Source organism: Dama dama, chromosome 2, assembly GCF_033118175.1.
Source record: "Dama dama isolate Ldn47 chromosome 2, ASM3311817v1, whole genome shotgun sequence".
In the NCBI taxonomy this organism is placed as follows: Eukaryota; Metazoa; Chordata; class Mammalia; order Artiodactyla; family Cervidae; genus Dama; species Dama dama.
The window spans coordinates 32,469,513-32,496,413 of NC_083682.1; the positions used below are offsets into that span (position 1 = coordinate 32,469,513).

General features: G+C 40.9%; 1 protein-coding gene across 1 annotated transcript in view; it reads right to left on the bottom strand.

The window, feature by feature from the left end:
- Positions 1–241: 241 nt before the first annotated feature.
- Positions 242–26,901, bottom strand: part of INTS4 (integrator complex subunit 4) — a 97,670-nt gene continuing 71,010 nt past the window's right edge. The window contains exons 16-23 of the mRNA XM_061168106.1: positions 25,769–25,862; positions 23,132–23,212; positions 20,527–20,657; positions 13,218–13,277; positions 10,807–10,966; positions 10,443–10,586; positions 5,305–5,425; positions 242–1,482 (exon numbers count right to left, since the gene is read on the bottom strand). Coding sequence (XP_061024089.1) covers positions 1,304–1,482; positions 5,305–5,425; positions 10,443–10,586; positions 10,807–10,966; positions 13,218–13,277; positions 20,527–20,657; positions 23,132–23,212; positions 25,769–25,862 — 970 coding nt within the window. The 3' untranslated portion in view covers positions 242–1,303. The remainder of the gene's footprint in view (positions 1,483–5,304; positions 5,426–10,442; positions 10,587–10,806; positions 10,967–13,217; positions 13,278–20,526; positions 20,658–23,131; positions 23,213–25,768; positions 25,863–26,901) is intronic.

Below are 26,901 nucleotides of genomic sequence, written 5' to 3' on the forward strand. Positions count from 1 at the left end.
TAATAATAGCACCTACTATTAGGTTTATTATAATAGCACCTACTTTATACTGTAGTTTTGAGGATTAAATGAATTAATTCATTAAAGGGTTTGCAACACTGCTGGGCACACATTAGGTGTGTTAAACTAAAAGTCAAACGTGCTTTGAATTCAAATTCCAGCTCTGGCTCTCAGTAACTGTATGCTCTTGTTATTTTTATTAGCTTTCCAAGCACCAAATATGATCGAGACTGGCCAGAGATTAAGATTCTGCCAAGCATTATTTAATTAAACCCATTCAACAACCCATAAAGTATAATTATCTCTATTTTACAGATAAGAAAATTAAGGCACAAGAGAGATTTGTAGGTTCTCTTCCATATACCTCTCCTGATGTGGTATAGCTCAGACCTTTGGACTCATTTTGGATTTGAATGAATACAGGTGTTAATACAGTATTCCTACCAATGACCTAACCTGTCAGACGCACTTGGCTGTTACAAGGATTAAATGACAGGTAAAGAACACATCACAGGCCCTCACATGGTTCACAGCCTTTACTGTCCTTACACCCCAGCTGCATCTTTAACTCACATGCAGCTCCAACACTGGAGTCATCAGAGAAGTACTGGAAAATGACTGTGCTTCTTACACTAGATCCCTCTTTCCTATAATGCTAGTTTCTTTTCTAAAATACGGCCCATCTCTCATATTTTGGTCCTAAGGATAATGGCAGGCAAGATCAAAAATTTTCCTGAAGAATGAATGTCCATTCAGTTCTTGGCCAGCCATTGCCTGAGTTAAGGAAGGAGACTCTCAGCAAGATAATGAAGTCTGGGGCCATTCAGGAACTGTCGATGGTGAAAAAGCAAAGCTGTGAAAGCTGCTTTGGAGTTGGCTCTGACAAACAGACTGTTGCTTTAAGAAATAAGATTATGGCTCCAATAACCGGTTCTTTGGAAGTGGCTAGAAAATTGGATCTTTTTGTTTCACACCTGAAGAACGCAGACATGTAGTATAAATGTTGAACCTATAGCCACACAGATTCCCTGAAGGACCAGGGACTAGAGCAGCTTGGTGTCTCAACTTTATTGGGGGCAGGGCTATGGAGGTTGGGGGTGGAGGGCAAGATAGCCTTGAAGGTTTCTGTGTTCTTAATTAATGCAAAATAATTTATCCAATGCTTGATACAGATGAGACTGCATGGGTCACATGTTCCTCCTTATGCCTATATACCATTTCCAGGTGAAATGCTCCAGGCTTCTGGCTCACTCTGATCCCAAGAAGGGCCTTCTAGGCCACGGCTGTAAAGACTGCTTGTGATTCAGCGTCTTGCAGGTTTGGGCATTATGTAAACTTTTACAGACTTGCTGAAGGGGATGGTGCCCTCGATGCTGGTTTCCACCTGGGGTGACATCTCACCACCTTCAATCCAGGGGGATTTTGGAATGCGTGAACTGGAGTTGTAGGCCAGCAGCAGCCTCACTTCCACCTGGCAGGGTTCTAGAAAAAAAGACAAAAATCCTCAATGATGGGGCAACGACCAGGAATTGGGATGAAATGTCAAGTAAGAGCAAGATCAAAGATGGAGACAGAAGGGTTTCTTTTTTTTTTTTTGCAGCAGGGTTTCAAGAACATTTTTCAGCTGTCTGCATCCCTCCCTTCCCCCATCTGCAAAACAAAAACAATTTTCCGTGAGGCTCTTCCTAAGCTACAGATGCGCTGCTGCATCTCTGCCACCGCCACCTCCTCCTCAGGTCTGTTGGGCTCCCTGCAGCTCAGAGCCATGGCTGCTGAGATACTCAGAGAGCAAGTGAAAAACCCTCCTGCACAGAGGCCTTCCAGCCTCAAAGACAGAGGGTCACGAGGTATGTGCATGTGGCCAGTTCTTGTGCCCAGATAACCACGCTCTTTCTGGGCAGCTGATCTCAGACCTGAGGGCTGCGTGCAGAGTGCACTCTGCTGCATTAGCGGAGAAGAAGCCATTCATTTGGAAACAGTTCGGACAGAAAACACTCATTACTGAATAGGAACACATTTCAGGGACCTAAAATCATGTCACTGAACCCTCCATTCTTTCATGACATGACATTATAACAATGATCTGGTGTCTGCACCTGGCAGGCCCAGCAAAAATAAATAAGACCGCCCTTAAGTTGCTGTTTGGCTGAGGAGACAGAGACAGTTGCGTAGAGCACAGTGCACACTCGAGTCTGTAAAAAGTACTGAGGAAGGAGCCCAGGAAGGCTTTGCAATGGAACACTTACTCTGTGCCAAGCACATAACTCCAAGAGATCTTACCCTGCCACACCATGGAAGAAAGATCGTCACGATCCCAAAAAAGTCCCGAGGTTCTGAGAGGTTCTAAGTGACTGCCCAAATCCATACTAGTGACAGAATTTGAGGTCAGTTCATCAACTGAAACACTAATCTTTCTATTAACCATGTGGCTTCAATAAAGAAGAGGGAGAGGATTTCAGAAAGACCTAACGGCAGGTGCAGAGGACAAGAACACCGCTAGCTTGTGTGTCCTCCTCGATCTTGTGTGACTGGGTAACCTCCTTACTTCATGAAAGGTGCAAGTTTCAAAGATGAGCCCAAGGGTAAGGGGTTTAAAGGGCAGCAACAAGGGCTGATGGAACAGAAAATGAACAAGGGCAGAGGTCCCAGGACTTCTCAATGCCTCCCCAGACATGTTCCTTGTTATTTCCAGACTTCTCCCTAGGGATCAAAATAGAGACGAGATCACTGTCTTCCAGGAAGAGAGGGCTGGCAGCCAGCCAGAGCAACCCAGCCAAGCCCAGACAGCAACTTCAGCAGGACCATTTACCACGGGCCCTTTCACCAGCCTTCATGTCCCTGTAATGAAACCAGCACTGCTCTCTGGTCCGAGGCTCCAGTATCAGCTCTCCCAACAGGCTCTTCTCTTTTGTCCTAGATGGCTACTGCCAACCCTTGAACCACAACCCAGCCCTGGCTCTCACAGCACTTTCAGGAGCCAAACGCTGGTAAGGTCAGACAACTGAACCCTACCTGGTCATTAAGCCTTCCCTCACCAGCACATGTGAAGAGTGGCAATTCAAGCCACTGCCATTAGAGGAAGGGAGCAGAGAGAAAAAACAAGAGGGGAAGACAGTGGGAAAAACAAACAAAAGATCGTCTGGGGCCAATCATGCAACCTGTTTATCATGCTTGGAAGAGTATGTCTTTATGAGGTATATATTACCACTCCACAGTCTTAAAGGAAAATGAGACAGACAGGTTAAATAACCTTCTCAGGATCACAGCAAGTAAGGCAGAATTTGGAAACTTGTCTATGTGACTCCAGGCCTGGCAGCATCCTGTCTCCCAAAAGACAGGCCCTAGGTAGGGAGCTGAGGGATTAGATGGAGGAGCCCCTTCCCAACACCAGGCCTCATCTCCTAGGTTAGGAAGAAGAAAGTGCTGGCACATTCAGAATGAGAACACATTTCACTTTAGTATCCCAGGCCAGATGGAAGGATGATATAGTGAAAAAACAAGGCACTTAGGAAATCTGCATGCAGGCCTCCAAGCCACTATTAATCGGCTACGTGGGCCTCCACTTATGCACCTACAAAATTAAGAGCAGAATACTAACTCCCACCACAGAGTTATCTAAGAATTAAACGAATTTTTATTGCAAACTTGAAACCCTACATTCCGTTTTCATTATTTGTTGAGCATTTACTACATGTCAGGGACTAGGGACATAAGATATAGAGGTACTGGGAACACAAAGGTAAAGGTGATGAGCAAGTTTCCTGTTCTCAAGCAGCCCACATTCTAATTGGAGATAAAGTCAATAAATGAATGAGGAAACATCTGACATGAGCAAGTGCTGAGCAGAGAATTAAAACAGATGTTTAATTATGACTAGGTAGCAGCCTCTCAAAGGAGGTAACCCTGAGTGAATTATAATTTTTCAGGCTCAGGGCAGCCCAAATTGTATGCCTGGTTCATGCAGTGAGCTGCTGTATGACCAGGGACAAGTCAATACACCCCTTAAAACCTTTCAAGCTCTTCTGAGCTGTAATATGCTGTCTTGCCTCCCTCAGCCTTGGTCCCTGCAAAACAGTGCTGTCCCACAGCATTTCTTTCCCCATATCTAGGATCCCTTCACCAAAAGAGATCAGAATAAGGAACTCTAACTTCCTGTAGACTTGCACTGTGGCAAACAGTGCAGAACATTCCAACAGCAAGGATATGGAGCGAGGGACGTTCAGGGAGGCAGATCTTGGGAAAACCTTCCTGGCTGGAAGCTCCCTCAATTGTGACAGGCCCACTGGACCTCCAAAAGGGCTGCTCCGACATTCAATAGCACTGTTTCCTCTTTGTGAAAACTTTATAAAGTCATCTACACCCACCTAACACCCTTAATTGGGGGAACCACTAATAATGGCAATAAACAATTATGCATGTATTCAAAAATACAGTGAAAGAAAATTCCAGAAGGCATTCATCTATTTCTAAAATAAACCAAATTTGCTGGTATTGAACACCATCTCCAGTAACAACCATACTTCTGAATCATCTTCAACAATTTAGGCGACACCACCGAGACCAATTCTCTCCCACATTTTAGGTTCTGCAGACTGAGTCTCTTTCTAAAGTTTCCAAAGCGCCTTACAGACTGTGGAAATGGAATGTCATTGCATTTGTATTCTCTCATTTTATCCTTTACAAATTAAAGAAAAATACCTATGTAGCTTCCATGTTATTTTCTCAAATTAACAAGTTTCTACTCAGATGCTGTAGGGCGAAGTATGAATAGATCATCTTTGCACTGCCCCACAAACCAGCCCATGTGGGAAGGAAAGGCACTAACAGTTGTCACTGAACCTCTTCTGGGGGAATGAAATGAACTGTTCATATAACAAAAAGAGTGATTTTAAATTACTGGTAAAAAAAAACATAAAACTGCTTAACTTCCAGAAAGACTAGTCCTCAGAATTAAGTAGTAGATTAAGAATTGTCATCTTAATTTAGAAGGTGAGGAGACAAGATTCAGAAGGGAGAGTAGCCTGTCCAAGGTTTTGCAGCAGGTCAATTACAAAGTTACGATAAGAAAATAGTCTCCAAATGTCTAGCCCATAGTTCTTTCCATGAGACTCCATTCTATCGTAATCTTTTGAAAAAATTTTGTGCTGTGTATAATCAAAGCAATGCAGCAAATTAGTCTAAATATGCCCAGCTTGAGCTTGTAAGCGCCTTAGGAAATCAAGTTCAACCCTCAGCAGGCCTGGTTCAATCACGTATTTTTCAAACTATAAAAAACAAATGCCTTGCCCCCCACGGACTCCTTACCTGTCCAGGCAGTGTGGGAGAGGAACACCTGAGTGATGAGCCGGTGCCGCCCTGGGCCAGGATTCCGAAAGTCTGCCGGCTTAGGGTGGATCATCTGAGCCTGGCCATCTGGATATAAGACCTAAGAGGTGACAGACATGAGAAAAAGAGCCAGAAGAGCCACGAGCTCTTAACAAAATCGCTGGTGACACCTGCTATGAACCCCAAAACAGGAGGAAAAGATGACACTATCCTTCATAAGAAACTGCTCCTTGTGGGGAGGACAATACTGTCAAAATCTCTCTACCCTCCCCCTAGTACAAGCCAGTGTGTGATAAATCTTTCCCGAATTTATGGTGAATGAGTGAAAGAAATAAGGTGCCTCTATGAAGTACATGGATAAGTTAAAATATTAATCCTGACGTGAAGAGCCTTTGCAGGCACTCCCTGCTTCTTCTGGCTCTGAGTCATATCATGGCCCACCATCCATCATCAACTATCAAGTATTAAGAATAATTCTGGAACCTTGCTGGTGGTCCAGCAGTTAAGAATCCGCCTGCCTATGCAGGGGACATGGGTGCAATCCTTGGTCCAGGAAGATCCCACAGGTTGTGGCACAAACTAAACCTGTGCACCACAACTAATGAAGCTGGTGTTCTGCAACAAGAGAAGCCATCACAACGAGAAACCCATGCACCACAACCAGAAAGTAGCCCCTGCTTGCTGCAACTAGAGAAAGCCTGCCCACAGCAACAAAGACCCAGCATAGCCAAAATTAAGTACATACATACATATTTTTAAAAAGAACAATTCTGTAACGTTTCACTAGATCATAAGCAGCCAGAAAGCTGTTTATCTCTTTCTACAGATATAGTGCTTCATGAGGGGTCTGCTCAAATCACGGGCCAGTTTTTCAAGTCTCACAAGCTGCCAAAGAGCTCTCCTCAACACCGAGGGGAGCTTCACAGTTATCTGTGTAGAGGGCCTATCACACTGCACAGTGCACAAGTGAGCTGAAGGAGCAAATGAAGCACATCCTAGAAACACACAGGACCTGGGCTTTGGGAATGTACTGATGGGGTCAAGTAGGGACTGCACAAGTCTTTCAACTATGAAACTCTGGGGAGGCATGTCTCAGCCCACTTGCCCCATAATCTCATCTGTCCAGAAGTGGTGGGGCATGGCAGCTGAGCTGGACAACGCTTTCTTATTGTCAGAGCTGTCCAGCGACTGAGCAGTGAGTTCCCCATCTTCCAACCTATGATGGCATTTAAACAGTTTGGCCATGCATGTAGTAAAGCTACTCTGAAGGTGATTTTTCAGTAGAGTCTAGCAGATGAACCTTAAACAATCTACCTGTGATCTCATTTATGCACAACTGGTCAGTGAACTTTTTCCAGGAACAATGTGAAACAATGGTTCTCAACCCTGGCTGCACATTAGAATCACCTATGGGCTCTTTTTTTTTCCTTTTTAATTGGAACCTATGAGCTCTTAAATAAAAAATACTGGTACTCATGAGTTCTACTCAAGATTCTGACTTAAACTGGAAGCCTGTGCATCAGTATTTTTTTTAACACATTCTGAGTAATTCGAATGTGGAGCCAGGGTGAAGCTAACGTTGGGAGTGAGAAATAAAATACTGCCTGCCATTTCAGTAAGCAAAGGATTTTGAGCCATCAGGGACAGCAGCCACCCTCCACCCGTGAGCCCTGGGAGAACACAGGGCAGAAACAAGGAATGCCCACCATCTAGCAGTCATCGGACTGCAGTCACACCCATGGTACAGCTTGAGGAAACTCAGGATGAGGAAACAGGATACTGGCCCCAGATAGCTGGGGTGCATATCAAAGGAATGATTTCAGCGAGTCCAGATTCTTCCATCTTCCCAGATACAGAAAAGCGCTAAACTCCTTGAGATATCTAGTTTTCTTTTACGAACAGTAATCTTTCATTGTGACTACCTGATGTTGCTGCAAAAATTCCTGTATAACCTAGTTTCCCCCACTTCCTCTTCAGAACAGTTTTCTCAGCATTAATCTGAGATGCTATCTCCCAGGCTTGAAGCCCTAAGAACACCCGCTTAAAAAAAAAAACCTAACTCTCCAATTCTAGGCTGTGCATTATTTTTTCAGTCGACAGGGCAAAACAAAAAAAGCTGCAGCACAACTTCACAGGCAGCTCAGAATTAGTTCTCTGTAGGTCTCATAATTTATAATAATTCCGGATGGAAAGTCAGAAGATATTTTTCCTCTACTGTCACCGTAGGCAAATATTACCATCTCCAGGGCCTGATTCATCCTTACTCTCTTCCAGGAAGCCGACCCTGCCTGCTCCAAGCTACTTTTCTGTACTTACTGCCAGTGTTTATTCATATTCCCTCTGCCTGGAATACCTCTATCCTTTGCTCTTAATCATCCTTTCAGACCTAATCCATGCCACAGTATCTCCACAAGGCCTTTCTTTTCTTCAGCCACAAATTAAGGGTTTCTCCCATAGTATTCCTTATCTGAATAACTTATATATACATATATACACAGATATGTATATATGTATACACATATATATGTTGCAGGGAAGAAGCCAACTCTGACTCCATGTTAGAAACTGTTTCTTTGACTTGCTTTTATTATTATAATTATACTCAGTAGCTTGCCTGGAGGACCCTGGCCTTCTGCTAGACTGTAAACTAAAGTGCTTTTGTTCAGCTCATGGAGAGATACTTTGTCCTTGTCCACCTGTGAATAGGAGAGAATAACACACCCTTCTGAAGGCTGGCCATTCCACTGGAGATGTTTTGTAAGACTGGAGACCCTTTCACTTTACTTCCCCACTGCATCTCCCTCTCTATTCTGCCTTTTAACTTTAGTTCCTCATTGCTTCTTTCTCTCTAATTTTTGAAAGAACCTGGCATCCAGACCTCAATAAGATGGTTATCTTGAGGCACTAGCCTGCTACCTTCTTGGTCCGCCAGCTCCCTGATTAAAGTCTCTTCTTTGCCTCAACACTTCGTCTCTCAGATTCACTGGCCTGTCCTGCAGTGAGCAGAGCTGTTAGGGGAAGCACACTGACTGAAACCACCCACCCTGGCCAGGCACCACAGGAACCATTTGCATGAGCTGTTTTAGGACAGGAGGTCCTGGTAAGGAACACGGAACTAGTAAGTCACCACCAACCGGAAGAGCTGGGGAAAGATCAAAAGGAGACACCACATGTCCGACCACCTCCCAGAATCCTCCATGGCATCCATAATGGCTGAACAAGGCAGGCACCACCAGGAAGGACTCTGAGTCAGAATGACTGGCTAAAGACAACCCGGAAACTAATCCCATCACCAAAAACCTGAGACTGCAAGTCACATGCAGAGCTGTTCTCCTGGGTTCCCTGACTCTCCTGCTCTCAACCCGGGTGCCCTTTCCCAACAAAATCTCTTGCTTTGTCAGCGCATGTGTCTCCTCAGACAATTCATTTCCAAGTGCTAGCCAAAAGCCCAGTTTTGGGCACTGGAAGGGGTCCCCCTCCTTGCAACAGAGCTAGCCTGGACTCGGTAACATATGTATTTTTTAAGTATACTGATGAATTTTTTATAGAAGCCAAAAATTGAAAATAACACTGTAGGAAAGGAAAAATGATTTCCTCTCTATCCTTCTAGGTTCTTGTCTGAGACCCTTCTATAATAAAGGCGGATTAACAGGAGAAAAACAGAAGCTTAATAACAAATACATACACACATATATATAAACATATATATATAAATACATCTTTATATATAAAGAAGAGACCTAAGAAAATTGAGTCACTCCTTAAAACTGCCCAAGCCATCACCTTAAATACCATCTTCAGCGAAAGACAAAAGAAAGATGCTGAAGAGAAAGAGAGCCTGTTACAGGAGGCCATCAAATAGAACACAATGAACAAGGGTAAGGTTGTCAGGCAAATTTAAGTTGGCATACTCTCCACTGATATGAGCTTCTAGAGATTAGCCTTCCAGATACTAAGAGGGAGACAACTTACAAATGGAGATTTCCCTTACAAACGTAAATTTTCCTCTCAAAAAGGGCAATTCTACTCTGTTTCCAGAGATTCACCTGTGTCTACAGACTCTCAAAAATAATCACTACAAAGAATCTTTGGGCCCAAAAGACTTATTTTGGGGTGGTATATTCTGTCCACCTTCATTCCCACCTTTGAAACTTCTAAGGAGCTTCACAATCCAGAAACTGAGTCTGTTAAGTCAGTCCATTATCTTACTGAATCAGTCTTAGTCTTGAGAACAGGTCATTTTAAAAGTTGTGTCTCATTTCAGGAGGCTGTGTTGCAAGTGGCTCCCAAAACTAGATCTACGTTGTGGGAGCAATCTGGTATTTAATAAGAAACCAAAATATTCTTAATTCATCCTGCACCTGTCTGAACTGATGGCTGAACTTCTGTTTTACAACTGCCTGTCCACTTGTCTGTCTCTCACTGAAACTAAACATCCTGAGGGCAGGAATTCTAATTCACTTGCCGAGCACTTAGCATGTGCAACAGAGTAAACATTACTGCATGGATGGAAAAAAGGAAAGGAAGGAGAAAGGAGGGAAGGAAGAAAGGAGGGAAATGGCAAATGGGTAGGACTCCTTTGGGGCTCAACTACAGAATGTTATAAACTGATTAGTGTCTATACTGAATCTCTCCCATCTCTCTAGTACATCTATCTAACTTGGGAAAAATACTCCCTCGGACAGCTTTTTCCCCCACCCATAAATTTTATTCACCAAGCTGACCTAACCACAGCCTGCATGAATTTGCTTATTACAATTTGCTTATAGTCCTAAAAATAACAAGTCTTAACTTCACATTGTAAGAACAGAAGGGGCCCTGCCATTTAATGAACCCATAGTGGGGACCAAGGACTTTTCACATTAGTACATCACTTCATTTCAACGTTACCATTCCTACTTGTCAGCTGTAGAACCTGACTGAGACGCAGAGTTTAATGTAACTTGCTCCAAACCATATTCAGCAGTAGAGCTGGGAACTGTGCCCACATTCTTGTCCATAAAAGCATCTCTTCCCTCTCCCCAGCTTCTGTCCCTCAGGCAGAGATTACAGGGGGTGCTAAAGTGAAAAGTTTCAACACAAAGTCAGCTCTCCATGGGAATCAAAACCTGACAGACCTGGACCTTCACAGTGTTCTGAGGATCCTGCACGTGTTCCAGGGTTGCATCAACATCCAGGGCCACCACCAACCCAGACGTAAACCTCAAAGGGTTGTCTGACTCGCCTGCTGGCTCAATAATGGTGGCGGAGGCTTTGTGGATCTGTAAACAAGAAGAAAATACGGTTTTAAGGCCAGGTCATCCCTGGGCAACGAAACACGATCTCCTTATCTAGTGGATGGACATATGTTAGTCAAACAGAAGCAAGGCCTGAACTCAGCTGCTCCACTAAGGCAAAGAAGATCCCCAAGGTGAGCAGTTTTGATTCTCTGGACAGAATTCTCTGCACTGCAGGGGTCAAGATACCAACACAGACACTGACCTGCTCTGGAAGGGGGAGGTGTAGGAAGGCACTCTGCCGCAGCATGGTCTGCAGAATTTTGACCACTTCTGCAGGTTTGGATGTCATGAGTCGGGGCATGAGGTCAAGAAGTTTGTCCACAAAGCTGTCCTGCAGGTGGGGCAAATCAGCGATGAAACACCTGAAGGAGCAAACAGAAGCAACTAGGAAATTCATTCACCACAGGCTGACCCCTGAACTTCTGCCAGGCCCTGAGGTAGGAAAAGTGATGAACTGGAGGAGTTCATGGTTCCTGAGGAAAGCCACGCACCTATATAATTAAGCTGCAGTGACAAAGTCATCATAATAGCCGTGTTTATTAAAATGTGCCAGGCAACCTCTTGAGTGTTTTATACTATCTTATTTAATCTAGCTATCCTGTGTATTGTTAGAAATATTATTTTCCTATCATATATTCATTAATTAATATAAAAAATATGTTTAGGCCTTACCAGGTGGTAGGTACTATTCTAGACACTGGGAACATAAACACCGAGCCAAAGAGAAGAAAAAGTCTGTTTTAATGCAGCTTATAACCACTGATAAGAATACTGAGACTCAGAGAGGATAATGTTGTACTGAGGCTTAAAAAAGTTAAGTAACTTACTCCCAGCTCTGAATGATTCCATGGTACTTTGCTTTGTAAAAGGAGATAGTTAAAAAATATTTCACTGAGGGGGTGACATCAATACTGAGACTCAGAGGCTGAATTAAGGAAGAATGTATAGCTCTTAACACATTCTCCTCTGTGGCAAATCAGAGCTGTCATCCTTCCAAAAATCTCTTCAATCCAACTGTGCATAAACAGACTCTCCACCTTAAAGAATCTAAAGCTATGTTTAACTAAATCAGCTTACTGTACAGAAAATTTATACAACATTGTAAACCAACTATACTTTAATTAAAAATAAAAATCTAAAACCAAAAGTAAGGCAGGGACTTTGTAGAGACTTGAAGTCAGGATCTGAACAGTCAAGCTAGATTGTATTATTTACTAGAGAGCAGGGCTTCCCTGATAGCTCAGCTGGTGAAGAAGAGTCTGCCTGCAACACAGGAGACGTGGGTTCGATCCCTGGGTTGGGAAGATACCCTGAAGAAGGGCATGGCAACCCACTCCAGTATTCTTGCCTGGAGAATCCCCATGGACAGAGAAGCCCAGCGGGCTACAGTCCATGGGATAACAAAGAGTCAGAAACGCTGCTGCTGCTGTTGCTAAGTCACTTCAGTCGTGTCCAACTCTGTGTGACCCCATAGACGGCAGCCCACCAGGCTCCACCATCCCTGGGATTCTCCAGGCAAGAACACTGGAGTGGGTTGTCATTTCCTTCTCCAATGCAAGAAAGTGAAAAGTGAAAGTGAAGTCGCTCAGTCGAGTCCGACTATTCATGACCCCATGGATTGCAGCCTACCAGGCTCCTCCGTCCATGGGATTTTCCAGGCAAGAGTACTGGAGTGGGTTGTCATTGCCTTCTCCCGAGTCAGACACGACTGAGCGACTAAACACAGAACAGCACAGCATAGCCCCTACTGGTGAGGGTAGTACTGCAACCTAGCCCTGTAGGAAGCTATCATCATCCAAATGAAAAAAGCCTGAAAAGCAAAGAGTCTTTCAAACCTGTAGAGTCAGGTTTGGTAAAGTTCAGGGGGGTAGGAACAAGGAGTGGAAGAATGAAACGTTAGATTTCAAAAGTATTACATTTTAAATTCTTATAAATCCTTCTTCCCAGTATTGAATAGCCAGCATACCACACGTCTGGTCACTACTTTGACTCCTACTGTTTCACCAAGCCTTCCACTCATTGACTACATCAGTTTTAGCCAATTAACTTCAAAAAGAATCCTCAGAAAACATATCTAGGCTATAAAATAAAAGCTACCTACAGAATTATGGAACAATATTTTGTAGTTAAGAGAGAAACACTGCAACTTTCAGAATCACAGTGAAAAAAATAGGCAAGTTGTAACTTTTGAGTTTTTCCACATAATATTCGTCTTTTTCTGGCCCAGCTGAGTGCTGAATCAAAACATTCAATAATTTCTGATGTTTTTATTATTATGCTATATGTTTAGCTAACTTAGGAAGTTTACATACCAGTAAAGAAAATACAATTATCTCTCAGTATTTGTGGCAGATTGGTTCTAGGACCCCTAGTACATACCAAAAATCCATGGATGCTCAAGTCCTTTACATAAAATGGAATAGTAACAGTCAGGCCCTCCATATCCATGAATGCAGAAGCCGCTGATACTGACAGCTAACTGCATACAAATTAGGGCACACTGGCTACAAGGGCTAAACCAAGGATTCTGGTTGTGATCACTCCTGTTTCCCTATAAATGCAATTCTCTACATAAGCAAGATTTAATAAGCTAGAAGGTGATCAAACACTTACCTCTGAAAAAAGTCTACTTCCTGTAAAAATTTTTCACACATTCCGAATAAGGGGTCAACTCTGTAGAAGAGAAAAAAACAACAAAACAAACAAATAAAAACCCATGTTATTTGAAATCTGAGAACTGAGTCGTAAAGACCAAAGTCCCAGAAACTGAACCTACATGGAAAGACAATGAGCATATTACACTAAAAATTCTATTTCTCTTAAAGGACTCCTAAAGGACCTACAGGGAAACATTTGTCAGCAACTCAAGACCCAATTAAAACAGTGCAGTGCTCATTAGGCTCCATGAATATTCAAAATCAAAGACTATCACAGGCACACTGGGCACCAGATTGGGTTCAGATATAGGGCAGGGCAGTGCAATGGCACATTCCTCCATGCAGCAGCCTGGGCAGCAACCCACAGAGCTCTCTGGCAGTTCTGACAGCTCAGGTTCAAGGAGATGAGATCTACATCAGGCCAATGTGGAGGCCATTTTCACGGAGAAACCTCATGCCTCATGAAGTAACCCACAATTATACCTTCCAGGGTACCTAGAGGGATATGCTCAGTTGCAAGAATCACTGCACTCAATGAAGGCCAAAGCTTTGGCATCTGCGCCAGGTAATTAGAGTTCACTGACAGTTCCTTCTTGTTGTTGCTGTTCAGTTGCTACGTTGTGTCTGACTCCTTGGCAAACCCATGCACTGTAGCCCCCAGACTCCCCTGCGCATGGAATTCTCCAGGCAAGCACACTGGAATGGGTTGCCACTTCCTTCTCTAGAGGATCTTTCCAACCCAGGGATCAAACCTGAGTCTCCTACATTGGCAGGCGGATTCCTTACCACGGAGCCATCTGAGAAGTCCAATAGTTCCTTCTAGTCTATATGTAATTTTCTTAGAGATCATTTTTACCACAGCAGAGTCATCTAGTAATAGAGATGATGTGATCAGGTTTCCGGGAAACAGACTTGGAAACCAAAGGTCACATTCTCACGCAAAATGGAAAAAGATTTTGTTACTACTTTGCATACAGACATAGACTATATTCTTTCCTCTCTATCTTGGCTCCTTTGGCCTCACAGTACTTTGAAGTTAAATGTATACCTAATTTAGCCCAGGCAACATGCCAGGTCAATGTAACTTACTAATCAAAGAAAAGATTTTTCCTTTGATCTTTGTGCATTTTATTTCTTGTAATTTCTGCATGTGGATATTCCATTTATTTTCATTAATACATCATTAATTGAAGGAATACAGCTCCAGTGAATAAAAAGCAAACACTCGTTCCTTATATAAAAACATGTAAGAGGGACTCCCCTGGTGGTACAGTGGATAAGAACCCACCTGCCCATGCAGGCGACGTGCACACCTACCAAGCCTGTGCTCTATAGACCTCGAGCCACAACTACTGAGGCCCACGTGCTGTGCTGCAACCACTGGGGCCCGGACGCCGCGAGCCTGCGCTCCATGCCACGAGAAGCCACACAACTAGAGAAAGCCCTCGCGCAACAACAAAGGCCCAGTGCAAGTAAAGAAAAGTAAGACTGTGGGACCAAGGTTCTTAATAATCCAGCGTTTCCAGAAACAAGCAGCTCTTCAATAACTATTGGTTGAATGGATATATAAATGATAAATGGCAAATGGAAATGTATTCTAAAAGCAACATTAACCTGAATTATTTTCCTAAAAAGTGTGTAGCACTTGAATCTTCCTTAACTCTGAAAAACTACCAGAAGTGGAACTGAAATTTGCTAGTGAGGTTAACCAATCAAAGACCACCAAGGATGAGAGGGCTAGAGAGGACAACTCCAGCTAAGTAGAGGCTGACCTGAAAGCAAGTTAGCCACGTAGTACATTTTTGGGCCTGCTTACATACAACCAGTTTGGAGAATTTCCAAGCAGTAAAATATGAAAAGATTTGAGAACTCGTTCCAAACTCCCAAACAGAGTAGGCAGCCTCACCTACATGGTACATGAAGTAGGCCTCTACCACTAAGAACCCCCCATTTTCAGTGTAAGAGCAAGGCCCACTAGGGAAAACCAAACACTGACCTGTAACTGTTAGGTAAGCCAATACCAATTACCAATTTAAACTGGTCTAAACTTTCACTTATAAGTATAAAAACACAATGAAAAATTACTAGATGTTATAAGGATGATGAGGAGCTGTCAAGGAAACCAAGAAGACCTCAATGAGAATATCAACGCAAGAAAGCACAGAAACCTTTTTTAAAAATTCTAATAAACAATCTCAGTAAGACTGAAGAGACGATTTGAAATGATATTGCAATGATAAAGCAAGAAAAACTGCTACAAAAAAGGTACAGAAATAAACAATAATACTGAAATCAATTCAACAATTGAACACTAGAAGGAAAAATGACGAAAACTGAAATAGTAAATTAAAAGAGCATGCTGAGGAATTTACTCAGAATATAAAGTAGAAAAAGAAACTGAAATTATGAGAGAAAAGATACAATGTAGGAAAAATAGGGCCAGGTGATACAATATCCAGTATGACACACTGAAGTGGATAGAAGAAGTAATTAAAGAAATGATAGAGGGGAAAAAAACTCTGAGATAAAACAGAGCTAAGATTTCAAAGTCTCACTAAAGGTCAGTAAGAACAAGCAAAGAAAACACAGATATATTCAGAAATTTCTGAATTCTAAAAAGAAAAGTTTGCAGCTTTGAGAAAAATAAGCTAACTACAAAGGAAAGAGAACAAAACAGATATAGTAATATTTAGTTCTGAAAGAACTCCATTCACATATGAGAGCAAAAGAAAGTTTTAGATATGCAAAGTCTCAATGAGTACACTACTTATCTACTTATTCTGAAAAACAATTACTAGTGAATGTGTTCCAGTCAGATACACAGTGAATTAGAACAGGGAATTTTAAAAGGCAACTGTGGGACTTCCCTGGTGGTCCAGTGGCTAAGATTCTGAACTCCCAATGTAGGGGGCCTGGGTTCCAACCCTGGTGAGGGAACTAGATCCTACGTGCTAGAATTTAAAGATCCTGCATGCAGCAACTAAGACCAAACAGCCAGATAAATAATTTTTTTTTAAAAGACAATTGTAGTACAAAAACAGCAGTGGTGGGCAAGTTGGAGCTAAATAATTTTGACAATGTACTTATAAAGATTGATGCAGATTTTAAGAAAGAATTCATAAAATAAGACATACATGAAAAACTGTAATTCAACATATTGGACAGCACAAGGAACTATAGCCATTATCTTGTAATAACTTTTAATGAAGTATGATCTGTAAAAATAGTGAATACCTGAAACTAATATTGTAAATCAGCTACAATTTAAAAAAAGGATAATCTGAAACTAAATTCTAAATTATTTAACAATGTGAAACTAGAAAATAAAAGTATACTTAAACTTGTATTTTGATTAAATGTGGTTTTGATAAAGGTGATCATAAATTCTATTTTTAATGCTAACAAATTTAAGGTCAATCAATTTACTAAAAATATAAGAGTAAAAATACTATTTATTCAACTAAAAAGAGTTAGCATTTATTAAGTGTTTATTCTTAATGTTTCAGGCAGTATTTTAAGGGTTTTACATATAATAATTCAATAATCCTTACAATAACTTTATGACAGAGATTCAGGTACTAACATTGTCCCAGTTTAACTTACAGGAAACAAATTGAGAGACATTCTTAAGTACCTTGCCCAAGGTTACTAAGTTTGCAAATGGTGGAGTTAAGATCTGAATCTAAGCTATGAGGCACCCCAGCCCTCTGAACCATTATTATGTTCTACTGTCTCTAATTTGAATAGTTTAAAACTTGAATAGTACAAAACCTCCAAACCCCTGGAATAAGAGAGAAACAAAACAATCAATCCAGCAAAAATCAAGGAAAAAGAAAAAGGAGCAGGAATGTGTACAAATGGAAAATATAAAATAATACAGCATGAGGGACTTCTCTGGCGGTCCAAAGCAGGGGGCGTGGGTTTCATTCCCGGATTTTACATGCCACAGAGCAGCAGCACAGCCAAAAAAAAAAAAAGAGCAAAGACCTAATATATTGGAATCTTATTAACAACATGGAAACGTGAAATATCGTATTGCTGGATGAAGTAAAAATAAGGCACAACAGACAAGTATGTTATGATTCAATCTATATTAAACATACATATTTATAATCTAAATGGATACTTAGGTGTTTTATAAGGGGTAGATTACCAGAGAACAAAATGTTCGCTTAATCTGCAATATTGAAATGTTTATAATAATTCTATATAAACTGAAAAGGAGATCCATTTTCTTTAATAAAAAAGTGTAGATGCTACCACAAGCACTTATATTTTCTCAGCTACAACCGGCACATAGCAGGGATTTAACATTTGCTAAATGAATGTATGGCTATCTCTAAGATTAAGGTACCACCTGACCCTATCAGGTCACCATCAAGATAAGCAAGGAAATAAAACAACACTCAGAATGTTCTTCCTTAAAAAAAAAAAAAAAAGAATGTTCTTCCTAATGTGTTTTTAGGTGCTTACTTAAACACTCATATATTTGTTTCTCTACATGATTTTTAGTCTAACACAACTAGTGGACTGAGCATTAAATGTGTCTTCTGTCTGATAACAAGTTCCCTAAGTACATATTATATATACGAAATCTTTGGTGCCATCACTCTTGTTTTTTTTTGTTCTTTTTCTCTTTTTTTGTTTGGTGCCATCACTCTTAAGATGCACTTTTATGAAACACCAAGAAACAAAAAAACACTTTCAATCAAACTATAGAACATCATCAAAATATCTGATTTCAGAGAAGTTAAATTTTTTAAATGAACATTTCAGGATCAATGAAATATAGCAATATAGCAATTCTCATTTTCAGAAACTCTAACTATGTACCAAGTACCATGTTAATGCTTTTACACATTTTACCCCATTCATTCTTCATGGCAGAAGACATTAAGAAGAGCTGGCAAGAATACACAGAAGAACTATACAAAAAAGATCTTCACGACCCACATAATCACGATGGTGTGATCACTCACCTAGAGCCAGACATCCTGGAATGCGAAGTCAAGTGGGCCTTAGGAAGCATCACTATGGACAAAGCCAGTGGAGGTGATGGCATTCCAGTTGAGCTATTTCAAATCCTAAAAGATGATGCTGTGAAAGTGCTGCACTCAATATGTCAGAAAACTTGGAAAACTGAGCAGTGGCCACAGGAGTGGAAAAGGTCAGTTTTCATTCCAACCCCAAAGAAAGGCAATGCCAAAGAATACTCAAGCTACCGCACAATTGCACTCATCTCACACAAAAGCAAAGTAATGCTCAAAATTCTCCAAGCCAGGGTTCAAAGGTACGTGAACCGTGAACTTCCAGATGTTCAAGCTGGATTTATAAAAAGCAAAGGAACCAGAGATCAAATTGCCAACATCTGTTGGATCATCGAAAAAGCAAGAGAGTTCCAGAAAAACATCTACTTCTGCTTTATTGACTATGCCAAAGCCTTTGACCGTGTGGATCACAATACACTGTAGAAAAGTCTTAAAGAGATGGGAATACCAGACCACCTTAACTGCCTCTTGAGAAATCTGTATGCAGGTCAGGAAGCAACAGTTAGAACTGGACATGAAACAACAGACTGGGTCCAAATTGGGAAAGGAGTACGTCAAGGCTGTATATTGTCACCCTGCTTATTTAGCTTCTATGCAGAGTACATCATGCGAAACACTGGGCTAGATGAAGCACAAGCTGGAATTAAGATGGCCGGGAGAAATATCAATAACCTCAGATATGCAGACGATACCACCGTTATGGCAGAAAGTGAACAAGAACTAAAGAGCCTCTTGATGAAAGTGAAGGAGGAGAGTAAAAAGTAGGCTTAAAACTCAACATTCAGAAAACTAAGATCATGGCATCTGGTCCCATCACTTCATGGCAAACAGATGGGGAAACAGAGGAAACAGTGACAGACTATTTTTTTGGACTCCAAAATCACCACAGATGGTGACTGCAGCCATGAAATGAAAAGACGCTTACTCCTTGGAAGAAAAGTTATGACCAACCTAGACAGCATATTAAAAAGCAGAGACATTACTTTGCCACCAAAGGTCTGTCTAGTCAAAGCTATAGTTTTTCTAGTAGTCATGTATGGATGTGGGAGTTGGATTATAAACAAAGCTGAGTGCCGAAGAGTTGATGCTTTTGAACTGTTGTGTTGGAGAAGACTCTTGAGAGTCCTTTGGACTGCAAGGAAATCCAACCAGTCCATCCTAAAGGAAATCAGTACTGAATATTCTTTGGAAGGACTGATGCTGAAGCTGAAACTCCAATATTTTGGCCACCTGATGCACAGAACTGAGTCATTTGAAAAGACCCTGATGCTGGGAAAGATTGAAGGCAAGAGGAGAAGGGGACGACAGAGGATGAGATGGTTGGATGGTATCACTGACTCAATGGACTTGAGTTTGAGCAAACTCCGGGAGTTGGTGATGGACAAGGAGGCCTGGCGTACTGCAGTTCATGGGGTCGCAAAGAGTTGGACATGACTGAGCGACTGAACTGACTGATTCTCCATGGAAACCTTATGAGATAGATGCTGTCATCATTCTTATTTTACAGGCAGGGAAACAAGGCACAGAGAGGCTGAAAAAAAAAAACCTGTCTGTGATCAAACAATGAGTAAGTAGAAAGGTCAAGATTTGAACAAAGTAGTCTCACAGCACCAGACAGTCTCAAAATTTGTCTTGGCTGCCTGAGACAAAGCACTAGTCCCTTCAAAAGAGAAAACAAAATGGTTCAGGCACTAAATTCTTAAAGAAATCTATCAGGGATCATATAGTACACTTTGCTGCCAGATGAAATCTTATGCTCTGCTGTAGGCAATGGAGAGCCACTGAAGGGTTTTGCCAGGGATCTAATCTGATCTAAGAATGGAATTTGGAATATCTCAAGAAATGAAGAGCTTGCAATATCCCTTAGGTGAAAAGTAACACTGAAAGTGTTAGTCCCTCAGTCATGCCTGACTCTCTGTGACCCCATGGACTGTAGCTCCCCAGACTCCTCTGTCCATGGGATTTCCCAAGTAAGATTACTGGAGTGAGTTGCCATTTTCTTCTCCAGGGGTTCCTCCTGACTCAGGGATCAAACCCAGGTCTCTTGCATTGCAGACGGAATCTTCACTCTCTGAGCCACCAGGGAAGTCCATCCCTTAGGTAATCTTTCCTAAATATAAGTTCACGCATCATTAACCTTGGTGAGATCTCTGAATGCATTTTTAGGTGTCTTTAAAAGGACTGGGCCACCCTTGTTTTGCCAACCACACATCTTACCCTCGAGCAGTCCGTGCTGTTACTATAAGTTGCAAGGCTTTGGCCTGCAGCCTCATGTGATGGATAATCACCACCTGCTTGTTCTCCACGCCACTATACATGAACTCCATTTTATAGGTTTCTTCCATGATCTATAAGGAAAACAGCAGCACAGAATTCTAAGTGAAACTAGATCTGAACAGAGGTTTTTTTTTTTAAGGCCTCTGCTTTAATTCTGAGCTGAGATTTTTAAGTGCCTATGTTGACAGAAATTGATATAATTTGAGAGAAATTAATATATATGTTGAGAGAAATCAGTAAGTCGTGAAAAGAATAAATTATTTTGTCAATTAAAATAAACTCATCTGGTAATATTATTCAGTTGACGACAGACAGATATGAAAGTTTACATACTGATAAAACTATAAAGCACTGCTTGTAACTCTAAAGCAAACTCACTGTGCATGGCAGCAAATGGATATGTACAGAAACAAACCTCAAGAAAGGCCCTCAAGAATTTATTGTTAGGAACCATGACCCAGCTGTTAGTCATTTAGTCTGCTCCATGAGCTGGGTCTGTCAGAGGGATTTTAGGGAGGGAATCAGTACAGAAAACAGTATCAGTGATCTCAGCTCAAGCCCAGGGTATCTTAAGCTCTTGTTCCATTCTATCCAAGGTAGTGACTCCCCTCTAATGATGTTTCTCTTTCCTTCCTGTGTTTTTTGAAGGCACTGAGTCAGAGAAATGACTCCAGGTTCTCCTATAACTGACAGTAAGATATATTTCCTAATGACACAGTGCTTCAGTTTCCTTAACTGTAAATGCAGAAGACACAGCACCAACATAATAAAATTTAAAGGATTAAACGGGGCATGGAAGGTGATTAACAGTAACTGTCCCATGAAAGTGAAGTATTAGTCATTCAGTCGTGTCTGACTCTTTGTGACCCATGAACTATAGCCCGCCAGGCTCCTCCAGCCATGGGATTTTCCAGGCAAGAATACTGGAATAGGTTGCCATTTCCTTCTCCAGGGGATCTTCTTGATCCAAGGATCGAACCTAAGTTTCCCATCTTGCAGGCAGACTCTTTACCATCTGAGCCACCAAGGAAGCCCAACCGTCACATAGAAATGGTAATTCCTCTCTGTCTTCCAGAATACTGCTCCCTGGTCCAATCCCTCCCAACATGGCCCATTTCCATCTCCAGTCTGTAGTCATTAAGTTCTACTCCCCTACAAGCCACATGGCAGGTCTGAGAGGGGGACTAGATTAGAGATCAAGCAGACTAGTGGAAAGAAAACAGACTCTGGGTATCAGAGGATCTGAGGTCAAGTCTCTGATTTACTACCTTTAGCTCTCTGATTATAACCTTGCTGAGTGCTGTTTCATCTGTAAAATGGACTCAATACTTATTGCTACCCAATGGGATCTGTGTGTGTGTGTAGCCGTGCCATCGGAGAAGGCAATGGCAACCCAGTCCAGTGTTCTTGCCTGGAGAATCCCAGGGACGGCGTAGCCTGGTGGGCTGCCGTCTATGGGGTCGCACAGAGTCAGACACGACTGAAGTGACTTAGCAGCAGCAGCAGCTGTGCCATGCCCCTTTCAGGATCTTAGTTCTCTGACAGGGACTGAACCCTCGCCCCCTTCAGTGAAAGCAGAGTCCTAACCACTGGACTGCCAGGAAGTTCCACCTAATGGGATTATTATGAGGATTAAGTAAAACAGACTTGAAATCATTTCGTGAACTATAATGTAACAATTATAGTCACCATCATTAGCTTCCTACTGGGTCATAATTAGTCATATATAAACTTACTATTAGGAAGACATAACCCAGAAGAGTTCCCAAATGCCAATATCCAAAAATGAAAGGAAATTGCTCAAAACTAGAAAGAAAGACACTTAAGGCAAGTAAAATTAAATTCTACTTAATGAACTGAGGAGAAACATAAGGACCTTTAAATATTCAAAAGATGGTTAAAGAAATGAGAGAGATGGTACAGGCTGAAAATATAAACAACCTCAAACTGAGTGCAGCTACATTTTCAGATGAAAGATTCATAATATTATAATTTAATTTTAGTATATCTGAAATTTGTTGTTTAGCCACTAAATTGTGTCCAACTCTTTTGCAACCCCATGGACTACCAGGCTCCTATAGCCCACCAAGCTCCTCTATTTGTGGGACTGCCCACGCAAGAATACTGGAGTAGGTTGCCGTTTCCTTCTCCAGGGGATCTTCCCAACCCAGGGATCAAACCTGCATTGCCTTCACTGGCAGGCGGATTCTTTACCACTGAGCCAACAGGGAAGCCCCCATTTCTGAAATACAAATTAATAATATTTTAGAACACAAAAGAAATCTTAGAAATCGGGGAGATTAAGTAACCTGCTCTGTATCGCCCAGCAAATCAGAGGCAGACATGGGAACAGAACCAAAGCCCCCTGACTCGAAAGCCAGTGCCGTGTCCCCTAATTATGCTGCTCCTCGTATCACTAACTTCTGACACAGGCTGAAAGTGGGGAGCCCAGCAGAGCCTTGTGAAGTCCTCTGACCCTAACTAACTTAGAGAACACAATTTCTGGACAAATACCTATCTGAGGAGAAGGTCTCAATAAGCTTACCTGTTTTGCTGCTGCTGAGGCCAAATCACTCTGCTTCAAATATAAAGGGGCAGCCACATTCCACAGCTTTTCCTGTAGGGCCTAACAAGTCAGCAGAGGACAGGACACAGAGGTCAGAAAGACTGCCATATCATTTGAGACTTAGGTGTTTGTTTTGCTTTGAAAATTTACTGTGATCAAGACTTTCTCTCAGTCTTACTCTTTTTTTTTTTTTTTCAGTCTTACTCTTTTAAGCCAATAAGCCTTACCTGTTATGACAGAGTGGAAATCAATGATTTGGGCCAAATGCAATCCTCCCCGTTCAATTCTTGGCCCAAAGTCCCCATGCCCCAAACCAGAGAATGCAAGCAGAGTGCAGGAGACATGAAGGCCTCATCACAATGTCCAGGCAAGCTAGGCTTCTGAGGCTCTGGGACCTCCTAATCTCAAAGCCCATAGACTACCCTGACAGCCCAGACCCCTTGACTTGATTCCTTTTTCTTTGCTATATGCCCACTATCTGTGAACAGCCCCATCACCTGACCAACATACTCAAATAAAAAATCAAGACGCTTTCCTAGATTCCTTGCTCTCTAACTCTCTATATTCAAAACTATCACTTAGAGCCATGAATTTTACCTTTCATCTCTCTTCTCTCCTATCCATCCATATGGCGTCTCATCTAAACCTCTGCTATAGTCTCTTATTTTCACAGTCCTTCTTAATTATAGACATAATGACAGTTCAGAAAACCTAGACTTACACTGTACAATAGAAATATAATAACATAAGCCATGGATGTGATTTTACATTTTCTAGTAGTTACATCTCGGAAATTTAAAAAAAAGACAGAAAAATAACAATAACCAAAAAAAGTAAAAAGAGACAGGTGAAATTAACAATAGTTTATTTAACCCAGTTTATCATATCACTATGCAATCAATATTTTAAAAATTATTAATGAGATAGTTCACATTTTTTCATACTAAATCTAAGAAATCCAGTGTGTATTTACACTTACAGCACATCTCAATATGAACGTTTAAAGTGCTCAACAGTTACAGGTACCTAGTGACTATCAGACAGTGGCAAGTCTGGAGTAAAAAAATAGAAATTTTTAAATTATACTACTAAATTATGCTACCACTAACAGAGTTACTGTTTTCGAATATTTGCTTCCAATAATTTCTCATATACATGTTTTTTATATAGTTGTAGTCAGAAATCAGAGTAATTTTGTATGCTTTTTGGGGTGTGTGTGCACTAAGTCACTTCAGTCAGTTCTGACTCGTTGTAATCCTATGGACTGTAGCCCACCAGGCTTCTCTGTCCGTGGAATTTTCCAGGCGAGAATACTGAAGTGGGTTGCCATTTCCTCCTCCAGGGGATCTTCCTGACCTAGGGATCAAACCCGCGCCTCTTAGGACTCCTGCATTGGCAGGTGGGTTCTTTACTACTAGCGCCACCTGGGAAGCATTTGAGTATGTAACATTATATCACATTTTGAAGTAATCTCTTCTCTTTTCCTACTAAAGAAAAGTAGATTCTTTTCAAAGGCCTTTTTGTATTTCAATGCAGAAGATAGCAAGCCAAGGAAGAAGGAAGAAGACCAATGATGACATGGCACTCACTATGTACCAGACAATAGACCAAGGGTTTTCACATGCTGCTTGCTACCAATTCTCACCTGGGTAGAGCAATTATTAGCCTTGTTTTATAGAAACTTGGAAATGCCAAATAACTGTGTAAAGAGGCATAAAGGAATTTTTGGATGTAATGGAAATGTTCTATATCTTAACTGTGCTAGTGGTTACAAAGATATATACATTTGAATGAATCTATCTAGCCAATTTAGGACTGTTTAAATCCCAACCTACTTCAGTGTACACATCCATCTTCACATGTATACATACACCTACATCACCCTAAAATCACATACCTTACAGTGTATAATAATTTCTGACTCCTCCATTTATTCTGACTTTGGTCAAATATCACTAACAGCTTTGAAGACTAACAACACTTAGAACTAAAGCCAAGGTAAAGTCTTATCAAATGAGAGGGCTCTCCTAAATCAGAAGTCTGAATTAATAGCAGAACTCTGCTGCAGAAGCTGACAGCTATTGAGCTAGTTTAATTGGTTTTCAACTCAGTAAACTGAAACAGCTTTTTGGTACTAATTTTGGTACTAATTTGGTATACACACACACATACATATATATACATGTAATCTACCTACCTAGTATGAAATGCCAGCAAGTTGGCCCTTTTAAGAGCAATGAAATCAACCTTTGACTAATTTGACTTTGACAAAATGAAATTAGCATTACAAATATATATAAGTTTATATAAGATCTTTGCTAATCAAATGATTAAAAAACAGTTAAAATCCTTGGGATTCTAATGCAACTGATTATCCAATCTGCTCCAATTATATAATAAAAGAATTCTCCCAAATTAAAAAATTAAAATTCCTATATGAGTTAACAATTCTTTAATTAGAGACGAATGTAATTATACTTCAGAGTACATAATTTTCCCATTGCTAAGCAGTTGCATAAGACCATATATTTTTCCACTTAAGGCCTCAAACACTGCTGAATCCATTAAAGTGCATTCTTAGCATCATATTCAAGAACAAAATGGATTCAAACCAACCTTAATGAGAAGCAGTTGACACCTAAGATAGGTAGCAGAGAAGTCAGCTACTCCTGCCAATTCAGACTGAAGTTCTCCAAGCCTTTGCAGATCCCTGCCATAAATAAAACCCCAAGTCAAACAGAGAACAAGGATAATGACAACAATTAGAGATCATGTCAAAAGCATTTACCATTTTATACCTAGCAAATTGGTTAAAAAAAAAAAATTTAAATGACAGAACCCAGTGCTGAAGTGGTTATAATGAAACTGGTTCATTTATATTTTGACAGCAGTTTAAGTTGATATAATTCTTCCGGAAAGTAAAACTGTAATACACTACAAAGGCACACATATAATCAAATTATTTGATAAGTAGTTTTATCCTGAGAGATAGCAGGGAAATATTCAAAACAAATGAAGTGTTTTATGCCCCACAATATTCATTGTTATATGGACTATTATAGCAAAACACAGTAATTATTTAAATATTTAATGGTAGAGGAATTATTAAATAAATTACTGTACATCCAGTCAATGGAATATTCTACAAGCATTAAAATATAATATGGTAATAAGGTATATGATCTCAATTATATAAAAACTATATATATATATATACATATACACACACAAACATAAGAAAAAGACAGCAAACTGTTTTCTGGATAGAGGAATTAGGGTATTTTTGTTGCCTTCTCCCAACTATGCTTTATTTTCCAAATGTTTTATACAATGGACAGGTATGTTTTATATCATCAGAAAAAAATTTTTTTAAATATTGTAGTGGGCTATATTGGCTGCCTACCTAATTTATGCTCTACTTCTTCCTAATAATGTGAACCCTTCCTACTTCCTACTAAGTAAACCCTGATTTTGTTCAAGAGATGTCCCTAAACCTAGTTCTAGGTAGAGTCCAACTGGATTAAACCAATTGGTACATGTCATCTCCCTGGTTATGTGACCTTATCAGTCCTATTTGGAAGGAAAGGTTTCATTCTTTTTTTTTTTTTTTGGCTGTGATGTGTGGCATGCAACAATCTTAGTTCCTGACCAGGGATCAAACCTGTGCCTCCTGCAGTAGAAGCGTGGAGCCCTAACCACTGGGACCCCCAGTGGAAGGACTCATATTTGAAACTTGAAGCAGGTTTGAT